This window comes from Vespa velutina, chromosome 2, assembly GCF_912470025.1.
Source record: "Vespa velutina chromosome 2, iVesVel2.1, whole genome shotgun sequence".
Taxonomy (NCBI): Eukaryota; Metazoa; Arthropoda; class Insecta; order Hymenoptera; family Vespidae; genus Vespa; species Vespa velutina.
In genome coordinates this window covers 2,158,436-2,173,548 of record NC_062189.1, presented here as the reverse complement: position 1 = coordinate 2,173,548, position 15,113 = coordinate 2,158,436, and the positions used below count along the sequence as shown (strand labels likewise).

Below are 15,113 nucleotides of genomic sequence, written 5' to 3'. Positions count from 1 at the left end.
TATTTTGGGGGAAAAAAAAAGATAAAGAAAGATACATATCGATTTGCATAGTATGAGTGAATATTCTGTCAGTTGCTACCCCTGATCTGATCAATTTGAAGTTATACGCAAAAAACATGTTATACGGTGTTATACACGTTAAAAACTGTTTAAATTTTTTTATTACATAGTTTGTAGAGTTTCTAAAAATTTGAATTAAATATTTTTATAAAATTATTTAAAAATGGGGGACTTTCATTCTCCTATGTCTCATATTTCTCCTAATGCAAGGTATTTCAATTTTAATATATTCAATTTCAATATTACACTTCGTTATTTTAATTTTTAGATAGTTCGATGAAAAAATATTAACGGATTAATAATTTTTAAATAATTTATTTATAGAATATTAACACCTAAGCCACAAGTTCAACAAACTCTTCATTTAAAACAAATCCAAAATAAAGCAAGAAAAAATATCACTTGGTTTTTCATAAATAGTATACTTCTCAGCATCGTTATCTCAGATATGTAAGGTTTAATTTTAATATATAAATAATATGCAATTAATACATAATTATAAATTATTACGTAATCATATATTATTTAAATTATAGATTATATGGAGGTACAGCTTATAAACCATTTTTTTGGATTGAATGGTGCTTAGCATCAATATTTGCTTTAAATGCACTTTACCATATAATACAGTATGTTTGGACAAATTTTCATATACAACCAATTGTACTAAGTCCACGACAAAAACTTTTATTAGGGATATCAAACGATGATCCACTTTTCAAAAGTGAAACTACTTCACAGAAAGCATCAGAATTAAGTACACCTTTGAATTTATCTTGTATAAGTCTTAATAGACGTATGACACCACTTGGATCCTCGTTAAGTGAAAGCAGTAAGTAAAAAAATTTTAATCGTAAATAAATATATTGCAATGTTTGTTAATGATATATTATTGTCACAAATACATCTTTATTTGCCATATAGAACAAAAACTATGTGTATAATTATATTTTGTTGAAGAGGATTATTCAATGAATACATTTGGTAAATATGGCAATCTATCATCTCCAAAATTGAAGCTTAGTCCTGATGGATCGATCAACAAATCTTTGAACTCTTCTATGAATAGTACATTTACAAGTGAAAATTTCATTCAAAGCGAAGCTGAATTACAAAAATATTTAAAAGAAGCATCCGTGCAAAGGAAAACCATACTTTCGACAAATATTGATCAACCATCCAACTTGTTGAGTTCATTTTGGACGCATCCTGCTATAAGAAGTCCCAATGAAGTTTCCCCTTCATTGAGAAGATGTGCTTATCAACTTGCTCCTACTATGTTATCTTTTAACATGGGTAAAGTAAGCTGTAATATATCTGTAAAATAAGTTATGATTGTTACAATTAATATTGATTTTTATTTAGATAAATCAAAATCTACAAGTCCCGGTGCAGAAGAAGGAAATTCACCAAGAGGTACTTTTGGCATTCCAGACGTTTGGAGAAAATATAGAATCGATTCAAATAAAGTTAATGAATGGACTGCTAATCTCCGCATGGTAAATTTTTTTTAATATTATTATAATTAGATTAAAAGAAAAAATATGCTACATGTGTCTGTTTTCTGGAAATTATTTTAGTGGATTAGTAAAACTGTGGTCGAAAGAGTTGCTGTAGAGATCGATAATATATGTTCAGCTTTAATTCGTCATGGTTTGAGTGATTCTCAACCAGGACATATTGGTTTGGATAGATTGAGAAAATTGGCACAAGCACAATTTTTAGTGTCTACAATACCAACGCTTCCAACATTAGTACCTTTTTTAGAATTGTCCAATAATCAAGAATATCTAGTGAAAAGAATTAAAACACTTGCTAAAGGAGGTTCTATGAGTGAATTCAAATGGAATAGTGGAGGTTCGCATAATGGCAAGGAATGGGATTCCAGTTTACCAACTGATTCAGCTGTAAGAAATTATTGATTATTTCTTTGTAGAAGTAAGATTAATTTTTGTCAACAAAAAATCCAACATTTATATATAATTTACAGATAATAATGCATTTAACAGCAACTTATATGGACACACAATTAGAAGCTCCTTTAGATCAACCAGATGCACGTCCTTTTTCATCAAGATATATGGCTCGATCAGGCATGGATTTACCAAGAAATAAAGGTCCCATAATAATGTCTCAATCTGTAAATCCACCACATTATTGTCTAGCATTATCTGGCGACTCTTTGCCAACTGATTACGAAGAAATTCAACGGGTAAATATAATACTCCATATAAATATATATGTATATATATAATATTAATTTAATTTAATTTATATAAAATTTATATTTTTTAGGGTCGAAATAATTTATTTCATACGCTTCTACTTTTTTTATACATTGTTAAAACTCGTGATCATGGTATGTTAGGACGTGTTAATTTAGGAGCATCAGGTATTAATATCTTATGGGTTATTGATGGTTAAAATGTGTGTGTGTGTGTGAAAAGAAGGAATTTCTACAATTTCACTTAACATAATTTATACAAACCAATCTTATCTCATTTTGATATCTTTCTATGAATAAAAAATTTTCAAGTATATATCAACATACATATACTAAAAAACAATTAACTGATATTTTATAACGTATTTGTGCGTATGTTTTTATATACGGGTATGATGGACAGACAAAAAGAGAGAGAGAGAGAGAGAGAGAGAGGGGGAGAGAGAGAGAGAGAGAGAGAGAGAGAGAGAGAGAGAGAGAGAGAACTACATTGAATGCTACGAACTCTTTATTCACATATACTTACCATTATGTACAAATAAAACAGAAATGACGATTTGTAATCAATAAAGATATTTCTGGATTATTATTAAATACATTAGTATGTACTATTTGTTTGTGTTTCTAATTAAACTGACGTCAATAGTGAAAGGACGTAATATACAGGGCTGAGTATTATTTATTAAATGTATCTACTATTTTTTTTTTCTTTTATATATATATATATATATATATATATATATATATATATATATATATATATATATATATATATATGTATATATATAAATGCATATATTTTTTTGTAAGTAAAGCTGAACAGTATTATAAATGCACTAATCATGTACCAAATTTTATAATAATTGTCTTTATCAAATTTGATATCTTTTATAGAGAGAAATTTTTTTTTTCTGATATCTTATATTTAATTTACTCTTTCTGTTAGGATAATAATTAAGAAAAATAATGGAATTATAATTTTTTTAATTAATTTTTTTCATGTCTTTTTCTCTTTTTTTCTTTTTTTTTTTTTTTTTTTTTTCATATTATATTTATATGAAATAACGTTTGATGTACAGACTTTTATAGAACATAAAAAATGATACGTATAACTTAATTCAGTGTGTAACAAATTATTATTATTAATATTATTATTATGAAATTACTCTATAATCAATATAAAACAATATGATTATTTTAAACAATTATTTAACTTCGACATGAAAAAGTCGACGCATCTTCATAAAATAACACATATAATGAATTAAACATTTAAAGAATTATCTATTAAGTTAAATAACTTTATTTTTTTTTTTTTTTTTATGCATTAAGTAACTTTTATAATAAATATCTGTTTTTTTAACAGAAATATGAGATACATTTATAATAAATGAAAATATGAAACTGTGATCCTGTGATCCTGTTTTCAAACTAGAATTAACTTGTCATTCACATAAAACATCAAGCAGATGAAAATACAACAGATAAAAGGAAAATCCATTTAATAACAATTTACTATGCATGTCTTTTAATTAAAAATATAATTCATATGTAATATATATGATAACAGATAGCACAATTAATTTTTATATTAATTCTTAGACACTTTTTCAATTAAAAATCATGTCATGCTTTTACAATCTATTTCTCTCTCTCAAGTTATATATACTCAGCCCTGTGATACATAATATTTTAATACAGTTATATTTCTCTTAAATCGCCGACTATGCAAGTTGTATAATTTGCACTTTCGTCTTGTAAAAATAAACTTTAGTATAACGTATTATACATAATTATAATTACAATCATATATCACCGCACCAAGTATGCATTAAAAATGGGCCTGTAAGGCTTACTTATTTAATACATGAAAACTTCATGTCTCTATGTATACAGTATACAAGATAGTCTTTTTCTTTGTTTTGAGATTAACAGCTTTGCTAGAAGACAGAACTAGTTAAATTATTTTACTGTTCTTCCTAATAGGAATGAAAAGAAGAGAAATATTATACGAGGAGAGCATAGAGCTCATATTTTCAATCCTTTTTTCATTCATGCTATAAAATTAGAATGCGTTCTAGCAAAAGATCGTACATCATTAATTTCTTTTTACCTTTCTTCAATGACATTATTTAAATCTTTTGTTAGCATAATCTTTAGACATATTACGACGTTGTAAATATTTTTGTACCCTCGGGTAATATCACTTCATCACCTACATCTGCGAGAGTTACAGTGAGTGGTAGGATAAGTGGCATTAATATTTCTTGATGTTGCATTATTTGTTGTGTAGTTACTGGCTCAGCTTGTCTAGTAATAGTAATGGTCTTAATGTTTGGTGCTTTAACCACCTGTGCTTGAGTAAGAGTCTGTTGTATTCTCTGTGGTGGTTGTTGCGTTTGAACTTCAGTAAGGGTTTGAGTGCGATTCTGATTTTGCGAAAAGTTTTGTTTACATCGTTTGCTATGGGCATAACGGCTACCATTATTATTAAATCTGCGATCACACGTTGGACATGCATATGGCCTTTGACCAGTATGAATAAAAACATGTTCTTTTAACGACTTTAATCGACGGAAATTTTTTGGGCAATATTTGCAATGATACTTAGCTTCACCGGTATGTGACGTTAAGTGATTAGCAAGAGTATCAGCTCGGGCAAATGCTCTAGAACAATACTGACATATATATGGTCTTTCCTGTGTATGCGTCCTCATATGCATTTTTAGATATGCATTTGTTGTAAAAGGTCTAGAACATACTTCACAAACATATGGCTTTATACCATTGTGTGCTCTTAAATGTGCTATTAAAGTAGTCGATTGGGTGAAACTTTTAGAACAGATTTCACATAAAAATCTTTTTGAACTATCCGTTTCTTTGTTTTTCTTAAATGGCCTATCGTGTTTCGATAAGTGATTCGTAAGCTGTTCTTCTTTAATAAATCGTTTTGTGCATCTTGTACATTTATACGGTTTAATCATATTATGCTTAGCTACATGAATTTTTAAATGTTCTCTTCTATAGAATTTCTTTGGACATATGTCACATAAATATTTCTTACCTTCGTGTACTTGTATATGACGTAATAGACCTTTCCTAGATGTATAATGTTTATTACATTCTGTACATTCAAGGCCTACTATATCTGTCCTTCTTTTTCTAACAATTTTCTCTCCCTGCTTTCTTTCTTCAGGACGTGGTTCAATATCTCTTAAATCTTCCTCTGTTAATATTCCTTCAGTTACATGTTTAGCTCTATGTTGTCGAAGCATTTCATTATTTTCAAAACTATCACCACAAATATTGCACTTCCTAACTTGATCAGGATTTTTTTCTGAGCATTTATCATAATGAGCTTTTAATTTATCCTTACGATAAAACTTGACATTACATATATCACATTCGAAATTTGGTTCCTCGTGAAGTAATTGATGTCGCAACAGAGACTTTTTCGTACTATATCTTTTTTTACATGTTGCACATTCGTGATTATCCATCGGCCAATCCAAACCACTTTCGAAATCTGAATTATCATCGTCATCGTCTTCGTCCTTTCCTAATTCCATACCACCACCTATCCTTTGTTGTTCCTTTTTTTCTGCTGGCTTTTTAAACTTGTCCAATCTATCCACTTTCTCTGCTTTTTCATCTTTTACATGTTGCTCCATATGCTTTGTCAGAGTTTGTTTCGAATTACATTTTTTATTACAAGTGGCGCATTCTAATTCCTTCCTATTATTAGTTTTCTTAAAAGAATTTTCTTGCTTACGATTATGACGAACGTCCATATCGATTATATCATTATTATCATCATCTTCGTCATAATCCTCTAAACCGTCTTCCGTTTTTATTTTATCAATAATCTTTTGTGCAGCTTTAGCTGCCACTCGTTTTATACGTTTATTAGGATCATATTCTTGTCCATGAACGAAAGTCTTATGATTGGTCGCTATCAGATGATTACGTAAAGTCAATTCGTTTCCAAATGTTTTATTGCATTGCGTACATTTATATGTCTTTATTCTTCCATGCTGTTCAGTATGCCTTCGTAAATGATCTTTTCTCGTAAATTGTTGACAACATACTTTACAGCTGTATTTTGAAGCCGTGTGTGTTTCAATATGCCTCGAAGATTTCTTGTGAGAACACGTCGACGGACAGTGCGGACATTTGGATTCTTTTGTTTCTGCCCACTTTTCTTTATCTTGAACATCGTCAATATTATTCTCAATTTCTGAATCGTCTTCATTATCACCTTTAATTTCTTGTTCTTCATCGTCTTTGTTAATTATATGGTGTTCTATATCTTCTTCTAAATCTTGATCCATTAACATACCTTCTACTACATGTTTTGCACGATGATTTTTTAATTGCTCAACCTCGTCAAACTTTTCATTGCAGACATTACACTTTAAGTTAACGTGTGAAAGTGCGTGCTTTCTTAAACTTCGTCTTGTATAAAATTTTTCAGAACATTTTTCACATTCAAACGTTTCCAAGTGAGATTTCTTTCTTTGTTTTTCTGTTTCGTGATCATCTTTCTCCTCCTCGTTCTCATTATATGCTTCCTCTTGTCTCGCCGTCTTTCTACATGCATAATCCGAATATTGTGAATTACTATGGTTATCAAAACCTAAACTATGTTCGTCTTCGTGAAATGATATTTCAAGGGGCATGGAATCTTCTTTAGCATTTTCTTTTTCTTTTTCATGTTGCTTAAGATGTTTGCTGAATGAAATTATGTATAAATATTCTTTCCCACAATATGGACACTTGTTAGCCCTTTTCCCAGATGGTGGCATTTTTGGTGTAGTATTAGATATCTTTGATGATTTTTCAGGCACTTTTTTAAGAGACAAAGCTCGCCTAATTTCCTCATGTGAATGCATATGTTCTTTCAATACATTCTTAGAAAGAAATTGTTTGTCGCAAAGATAACACATAAAGTAAATCTTTTCTGATCTATCGGCTTGTGCTCTCTTAAGACGAGAACTAAGATTTAAATTTTCGAAATAATTTTCTTCGTCGGAATCTCTGTCACTTGTAAAATTTCGTCGCGATGATTTTCGTTTACTTTTTCTAATTTCAGTCAGAGACAGGTCTTTTTCAACAAGCGTGTCAATATTTGTAAGCGGCATATGTTCTGTATCCATTTTACAATCTTCAAGTATATTTGATTCCGTAAGCGGTTCATTGCATTGCGTAATATTCTCTTTAGATGATTTAGATTCTTGAGAAGAAAATTGTTCATTCATAACATAATCCTGTTGCATAATATAATCATGTTCCTCTGCAGGAATCGCATCTGTACAGTTTTCATTAATGCCATCTGATTTTAATACTTCTTGATTTTCTGGATTATTCACCAACGTACAAGCATCTTCATCTATTTGATTTGTGTATTTTTCTTGATTATGAGAATTGTTCATTATACCTTGTTGCTCCAATATTTGTGAATTATTTTCTTCTGAATATATAAAAATGTATTGTATTTTAATATATTTTTAATTTCTTATATTTTATTTAAACTTTTTTATTAATACTATAATAGTTTTTTTTTTTCTTATGCGAAAACAAATATCATAGCAATGTATATTAACAGTTAACTTACCTTCTCTTAATTGTTCTCTTTCTACCAATTTTTCAACTTGTAACAATGCCAATTGCTCTTTCAAGAGAGATTTTTCATTTTCTGATCCCTCTGTTAATACTTCAGCGGCATGTTGGTAATGGGATTCTAAATGAATGTCATTGATAGCTTCATTTCTATCTACCTCCAAATGTACTTCAACTTCGTTAAAAAATAATTCTTCTTTAATACCATCGAATCTTTCTCTTAATACATTGTCAGCTTGTTCGACTTGAAGTTTAAATTCATATGCAGATTCAAGTTTATCTGCACATTCGTTACAAACGCGAGGAGGTAAGCCATCTCCTGGTAACATCTGTATAAATGTACAAAAATCATGATATAGCTGGATTAAAGATAGCAATGAAATGAAAATGAATTCATTATGATTGTGAAAAAATGAATGTTATTGAACAGCAAAAGATCCATCATATGTGTCAGTCTCAGTCAGGATAGAAAACGATTCTATGAATGAAGCAAAACGAATAGAGTATAAAAAAAAAAATATATATATATGTATAGCCGTATGTCCATATATACATATGTGTGTATATATATATATGTATATATGTATATATATATATATACACATATATATACACACACACACACACAAACAGACACATATATACATGTAATCATCTATAAATTTACTGTACTGATAAGATCGAAACTATAATAAAATGTATCACATGTATTTGTTTTTATCTTCTTACGTAGAATTTAACCTCTCAAAACTGTTGGTATCTAACCTTAACGTTCGCGAAACTCATCGCTTTAGCCGATAAAGAGGCGACCTCATTTCCCAGAAAAAGATCTCGCATCACCAGATTACCAAGAAGACATATACGACATATCTCCACGGTAGACACAATTTCTTGTTCACTTTGCGGTGGATCCGACGTACTTATTTCTACGGCGTCCATGTTTTGTTTAATGGACCAGGCTTATGCCCACTAACACTCCTGGCTCCACTCCACTAAACTTTCAATTCAATCCAACTTAACTCAACTCAACTTAACTTCCACTTGCCTTTCTCTTTCTCTACCTTTATCCTATTATTTCATACACCTCTTCAAGGTGGAGCAAGTGAACGCAAGGTAGTACACGATGATACATGATAATAGTGCTTCTTCGAAACCTTCGCGCTGTCTTCTCTTTATTTGCGCCGTTCTTTTAACGTTACTAATGCTGCCATCTAGAGAAAAATTATAGAACAACTTTAATAAAAACTACATTGATTTCAAACCATTTCAAACTAAGATTTCGGAATAACCACGTGTGCATAAACAACGACAAGCTTTCTCTTATTATTATTTTTTTTTTTATTTGTCGTTAACATTGCTTTTTTCAAATATAACACGTATTAATTTAATTGTCGTTAGAATTTAAAAAAAAACCAAAGTTCCGCTCGAAAGACACTGTGTTTTAATTGATGAAGGAAATAAAAAATATTATTCGTACGTCTATTCGTTGATACAATACAAATAATATTATCCTTATTCAGGATACGTACGAAGACGATAGAGTTATTCGTGAAGCTTTACTCTTTGATAATCGATATTTAGATATAATAATATTTTTTTTTTTTTTTTATCGTCTTTAGGTAATGTTTATTCTAGATAAACGACGAGAAGACCATGTATGCTGGTGTATGCGCTGCTGCACCGGATCGATTTAGAATGCGCAAATCGTAGAGAACCTAATTTTCAAATAATCGGAAGTATGTGAATGATGTTTGTAAAAAAAATTTGAAATGATAAGAGTGTGCAGTTTGCGGATTCTTTTAACATCCCAATATTAAGAATAAAGCTCGATTAAATAAATGGATTATTAGAAAGAAGAATGCACGTTTCGTTTTGGTTTAATGAACATGCCGTCGGGGAGATATTAGGATTTCTCTGACAGGTGGGTTATATATGATGATCCTTTTAAATATGAAATTCTTTAATTAATTTGAATAATATATATTTTAATATATCTTATGTATATGCCAAATATAGAAACAAAAAATATTGCAAAGCTATGTTCAATTTCTACTTGACAATTTACAAATTTTGTTCTGATAGATATCTTAAAAGTTATACACACTTTGTCGTTTTTCAGAGCTTTAGTATGATTGAAAATGTGACAGAGCTTAATAATATCAATCCTTAGGCGATATTTTAACTAATACGAAAGAATTAGTAGCAATGAATCGTGAAATTTATCATCGATCAATTCTGTACAACGCTTATACTTGAAGAATTAATAATCAAAGGAGATTCATTAGGAAGATCCTGAGGAACATGTTCTTCTTATATACAGGGTGACTCACTTATACATGCCTATCGACAGAAAGTACTTATAAACGATTTAACCATTATTGAACTTATGTTAGAATAATTTATTTGTCACGCGTTTAAAGAATCGTATAATTGAATATTGTAATTATATAATGTTTTATAATTACAGTAATGTAACCAATGCTGGGAACAACCAACTAATATTATCTAATACAGTTGCAAGTGGTACAAACAGAAGTATTTTAGATTTATCAGAATTCAGTGATGCTGAACTGGCTGGTTATAGATTACGTTGCGGAGTTTGGATTACATTTGTATTGGCGACAGGATTTGTCATAGCAGCAAAATTTTCTTTTGGCCATGAGGTAAAATATTCATTAAATATGTTCTACGCTATTATACAGGATATCCCAAAATAAGTAGGAAATGTTTTAGGGACAATTTCAGCACATTTAAACAATAAAAAAATTCATGTAAACATATGTCCTATTTGATTTGGTTTTCAAGTTATAGCGGATTTGATTTCCAACAAACTCTATCTGCTTACTTTCATAAGAGATGTTCATATATATATATATATATATATATGAATTTTTTCAATTGCTTTCTTTTAAACAGGGCCCAGGTTTGGAAATATTTGTATTTTGTGGTCTATTGACGCTTCTGCTACTTGCATGTCTGTATTCCATTCTTTGTCGTCGTACTCACGAGAATAGTCGTCAAGAAAATCATATTCAAGAGAATCAGATTGCATCTTTAAATAATGCGAGTTTATCTACTACCGAAAATTTAAGACCTATACCAGTTATCAGACAACATCCACCACCGCCATACCATATAGCTATTTTAATTCCACCGCCTGATTCTTCAGACGAAGCTGCTCCACCTTCATACGACAAAGTTATTCGATGAAAACGTTAATATTGAATCAATAAGGATATATGTTATGAATCTTACTTAATTTTTAACATCTTTGCAATAGTTTCATGTCATAAAAAACAAAAAACAAAGTATGATAATATACAATTTGAATCCAAATATGTACTTTCTCTGTTGTAAAACACATTCATATGAAGTTCTTATAGATAATAAACTATCTTATCTCTCTCCACATTAATAAAGAATAAATAATATCGATAATTGAATAAATTTCACATCTGTGATACAAATTCAGTGATGCAATGAAAATACCAAACTTGATTGATATCTGATGATACAAAAAAGATACATTAAAATTTTAGTGGAGATATTTCAATAAAAACTTAGATAAGATATAAAGAATATTCGCGATAGTTTGCATTTAATGTGAAAACAAAATAAATATGTATTTTAATTTTTTATATTTCAATATACAATGATCTGTAATATTTATATATATCATATATCATATATGTACATATATATATATATATATATATATATATATATATATATATACATACACATATACATATACAACTTGCATCTAGTCTCTAAAAACAAGGTAAAATAATAAATCTTAATTACAGAAATTATTTCTCATTTGAATAATTGCACAAAATGTTCTATTTTGAAAAATGATAAATAAAACTAATATAAAATTCTGGAATATTAGATTTAGTTATTCCAAGAAAAATGATTATTATAAGATTTTTTGACAAATAGTATAAAAGTTTGATTTATGAACAAATATTAAATGTAAGACCAAATAAAGTTTATTCATTCATTGTATTACCTTTCAATAAATTTACAATATGAAAAAGAAAAAAAAATAGTTTTACATAAAGATTTTATTTTTAGTCTGTATTAGAATAAAATTTATTTAAATGCTATGCAAAATGTAATAATTGCACATATGAGATCTACGTGTAGCCAAATCATTGTGAAAAAATTACATATTATATATATATATATATATACATATATAAACTTTTATTTTAAATCTATAAACGAGAGTATGTTTATGTGTGTGCGTGTGCATTAGAAAAAAAAATTTTATTTTATACCAATCAATGTGAAAACGTGAAAAAAATTGTTTTTACTTCTTCATTGACGCATCGACGAAGGTGTGTTCTCGATAATGACGAAACAGGATTGGCCTCTATTTTATGAAAATATCAGTATAATATATGCAAATACTAGAAAAACCTGCTTTAACATACCATCAACATAAATATCATTGATATATTGTTGTAATAATGCTATTATCAACAAATTTAAATATTGACATCACAGGTTTCTTTATTCTGACCAATCGCATGCAGGTATTATTGAAATCGCAGAACGAACGCGCTCATATTTAAGCGGATAACTTTGCGAAATTCAGACAATTTATCTAAAAATACAGAGACGAACTGCAACAGGTTACTTAGTTTAAACAACGTGTTACAAATTACAAATATTGTAATTCTAAAATGGTAAAGAAATGTAAAATACTATAATGAATTTTTTTATATTGTAATATTATAAAATATTTATATATAATATAATATTAATTTTATTATATACATATATATATATATATATATATATATATATATATTAAATATATATATATATATATATATATATGTATGAATAATTTTTTATATAAAAATTTATCACATTAATTTTTATTTTTTTTTCTTTCTCTCTCTCTCTCTCTCTCTTTCTCTCTCTCTATATATACAGACTACTTACACGGACAAAGGTAAAAAGGTACGTAATATAATTTTTTCTAATCATACAAAGACTGACTCATTTATTTACTTTTTTTTGTAGCCTGTTGGTGGAAAATTTTTAAGTTTTGACCATGTAAAATTCTGGGTTGGAAATGCAAAACAGGTAAAAAAAAAAAAAAAAAAAAGAAAAAGAAAAAAAAACATATCGTATCGCACATGGATATACACTAATGTTTCTATGCATAATTCTTTTCACTCAATATTACACCTTTCTTTTTCTTTTATAGGCGGCTAGCTTTTATTGCGCAAGGATGGGATTTGAACCGTTTGGTTATCGTGGTTTAGAAACTGGCTCAAGACATATAGTAGCACATGCTGTTAAACAGGATCAGGTTATTATATATATATATATATATAAGTATATGTATAATTTACAAAATTTCTTGACATTTTTTTTTTCGAATTTCTCAATATTTCGAATGAAAATAAAAAGTAATTTAAATAAAATTTTTTAATAAAAATACTCTTTTTTTCATGATGATATTTATTATACTTTTATTATTAAGTAAATAAAAATAATAATACATTAACAGAAATTATTTTTCCTAGATAATATTTGTTTTTGAATCAGCCTACGAGCCTGGAAATGAAGAAATGGGGAATCACCTTTCTCAGCACGGTGATGGTGTTCGAGATATTGCTTTCAAAGTCGAAGATATCGATACTATCGTTAGGGTAAATACAAATGACAAAATTGAATACAAAATTAGTTAATTAAAAAAGAAAAAAAATCGATTGAAGATATTATTAAATTGTTTTATAATTTGAAAAAAAAAGAAAAATAAAAAATAAAAATGTTTTTTATTTGCTTAGGTAGCAAAACAAAAGGGTGCAAAAATTATAAAAGACATATGGGAAGAAAAAGATGAGTTTGGTATTATTAGACTAGCCACGTTGCAAACGGTGAGTTATTCGAAAAAAAAAAAATAAATAAATAAATAATTAAACACAATTATTACAATTATATATCTAATATATATACATAAATTTTTTTTTTTTAACTAGTATGGAGACACCCATCATACTTTGATTGACAGAAGTAAATACGAAGGATTCTTTCTACCTGGATTTGTAAAAGCCTCAGAAGACATACTTATTAAACATTTGTAAGTGTCATAACATTATACTTAAAAAATACACATTTTCTTATTAATATTTTTTCCTCAATGAAATTACAGGCCAGCAATTCATTTAAAATTTATAGATCACATTGTAGGAAATCAAGCTGATAAACAAATGGAACCTGTAGCTAAATGGTAAACAAATAAATTATATATTTTTAAACATAATATATATATATATATATATATATCATTTTTATTAAATTTTGGTATATTTTATTTTAGGTATGAAGAATGCTTACAGTTTCATAGATTTTGGTCAGTAGATGATACTCAATTACATACCCAATATTCTTCATTACGTTCTATCGTTATGACTAATTGGGAAGAAACTGTTAAAATGCCAATTAATGAACCAGCACCTGGTAAGAAACGTTCTCAAATTCAAGAATATGTTGAATATTATGGCGATGCTGGTGTACAACATATAGCTTTGAATACTAATAACATAATTACAAGCGTAAGTAATATTTTATTATAGATTTATTATATTTATTCTTTTGCTTTTGATTATAATAATATAACTTTGTTGTTATTGTTATTCTAGATACAAAATTTACGAAAAAGAGGTATGGAATTTCTTGATGTTCCTGATAATTATTATGATATGCTGAAGAACCGTTTGAACAGTAGCAAAGTCAAAATTATAGAAGATTTGAAAATATTACAGGTATTGTATATAATATTTAAAAAAATAATAATCTTTTAATTGTTGACTATTTCTCATAACAACTCTTCAGGAATTAAAAATTTTAATTGACTATGATGAAAATGGTTATCTATTACAAATCTTTACTAAGAATATGCAAGATCGACCGACTCTCTTTATAGAAGTTATCCAAAGGCATAATCATAATGTAAGTCTAAGAATAATTTTTTTAATAATATTAATTTTGAATTTTTAAATTTATATAACACGTTATATAAGTAGCAGAAATGATATTTATTATGTCACAGGGGTTTGGTGCTGGAAATTTCCAAGCTCTGTTTGAAGCAATCGAACTTGAACAAGCTAAGCGTGGCAATCTGTAATATATATTGTGGAAAATGTTATTGCATCGATAAATAACAATAAGATTATTATAATATAAC

At 28.1% G+C, this 15,113-nt stretch overlaps 4 protein-coding genes across 11 annotated transcripts in view; 2 read left to right on the top strand and 2 right to left on the bottom strand.

Moving 5' to 3' along the window:
• Positions 1 to 79: 79 nt before the first annotated feature.
• LOC124957606 (transmembrane protein 209) lies at positions 80 to 2,947 on the top strand. The gene is made up of 8 exons (XM_047514632.1): positions 80 to 270; positions 385 to 510; positions 597 to 892; positions 1,021 to 1,356; positions 1,426 to 1,559; positions 1,641 to 1,967; positions 2,051 to 2,272; positions 2,356 to 2,947. Exons 1-8 carry the CDS (start codon positions 224 to 226, stop codon positions 2,482 to 2,484), a joined length of 1,617 nt encoding a protein of 538 aa, XP_047370588.1. The 5' UTR covers positions 80 to 223; the 3' UTR covers positions 2,485 to 2,947.
• On the bottom strand, positions 2,298 to 9,379 carry LOC124957605 (zinc finger protein 658B-like). 2 transcript variants are annotated; one of them, XM_047514630.1, is made up of 3 exons: positions 8,669 to 9,379; positions 7,899 to 8,232; positions 2,298 to 7,754 (listed from the first exon to the last, which is right to left on the bottom strand). In XM_047514630.1, exons 1-3 carry the CDS (start codon positions 8,840 to 8,842, stop codon positions 4,450 to 4,452), a joined length of 3,813 nt encoding a protein of 1,270 aa, XP_047370586.1. In that variant the 5' UTR covers positions 8,843 to 9,379; the 3' UTR covers positions 2,298 to 4,449. The 2 variants fall into 2 exon arrangements, with proteins under 2 accessions (XP_047370586.1, XP_047370587.1); XM_047514631.1 differs by having other exon boundaries at positions 8,949 to 9,377.
• Positions 9,177 to 15,113, top strand: part of LOC124957607 (4-hydroxyphenylpyruvate dioxygenase) — a 6,374-nt gene continuing 437 nt past the window's right edge. The window contains exons 1-15 of one of the 5 annotated variants that reach the window (XM_047514633.1): positions 9,177 to 9,376; positions 9,523 to 9,824; positions 10,023 to 10,224; positions 10,371 to 10,566; positions 12,851 to 12,877; positions 12,941 to 13,003; positions 13,128 to 13,232; positions 13,450 to 13,575; positions 13,714 to 13,803; positions 13,906 to 14,006; positions 14,079 to 14,156; positions 14,247 to 14,481; positions 14,569 to 14,691; positions 14,762 to 14,878; positions 14,979 to 15,113. The exon at positions 14,979 to 15,113 is cut by the window's right edge and continues 437 nt beyond it. In XM_047514633.1, coding sequence (XP_047370589.1) covers positions 10,205 to 10,224; positions 10,371 to 10,566; positions 12,851 to 12,877; positions 12,941 to 13,003; positions 13,128 to 13,232; positions 13,450 to 13,575; positions 13,714 to 13,803; positions 13,906 to 14,006; positions 14,079 to 14,156; positions 14,247 to 14,481; positions 14,569 to 14,691; positions 14,762 to 14,878; positions 14,979 to 15,053 — 1,356 coding nt within the window. In that variant the 5' untranslated portion in view covers positions 9,177 to 9,376; positions 9,523 to 9,824; positions 10,023 to 10,204 and the 3' untranslated portion in view covers positions 15,054 to 15,113. Of the gene's footprint in view, positions 9,377 to 9,522; positions 9,825 to 10,022; positions 10,257 to 10,370; positions 10,567 to 12,197; positions 12,608 to 12,850; positions 12,878 to 12,940; positions 13,004 to 13,127; positions 13,233 to 13,449; positions 13,576 to 13,713; positions 13,804 to 13,905; positions 14,007 to 14,078; positions 14,157 to 14,246; positions 14,482 to 14,568; positions 14,692 to 14,761; positions 14,879 to 14,978 lie in introns of those variants that run through there. The other 4 variants (XM_047514634.1, XM_047514635.1, XM_047514636.1 and 1 more) reach the window with 4 other exon arrangements.
• LOC124957610 (probable nuclear transport factor 2) overlaps positions 14,487 to 15,113 on the bottom strand; it is a 4,274-nt gene continuing 3,647 nt past the window's right edge. For all 3 annotated transcript variants that reach the window (XR_007103675.1, XM_047514646.1, XM_047514644.1), the window contains exon 5: positions 14,487 to 15,047. The gene's annotated coding sequence lies outside the window, so the exon portion shown is untranslated. The remainder of the gene's footprint in view (positions 15,048 to 15,113) is intronic.

Coding starts and splice junctions, on each gene's coding strand:
- LOC124957606 (XM_047514632.1), top strand. CDS start 224: ATGGGGGACTTTCATTCTCCTATGTCTCATATTTCTCCTAATGCAAG. Junction 1,560..1,640: donor GGACTGCTAATCTCCGCATG/GTAAATTTTTTT, acceptor AAATTATTTTAG/TGGATTAGTAAAACTGTGGT. Junction 2,273..2,355: donor ATTACGAAGAAATTCAACGG/GTAAATATAATA, acceptor TATATTTTTTAG/GGTCGAAATAATTTATTTCA.
- LOC124957605 (XM_047514630.1), bottom strand. CDS start 8,842: ATGGACGCCGTAGAAATAAGTACGTCGGATCCACCGCAAAGTGAACAA. Junction 8,233..8,668: donor TGAGTTTCGCGAACGTTAAG/GTTAGATACCAA, acceptor ACATTTATACAG/ATGTTACCAGGAGATGGCTT. Junction 7,755..7,898: donor AAGAGAACAATTAAGAGAAG/GTAAGTTAACTG, acceptor TTATATATTCAG/AAGAAAATAATTCACAAATA.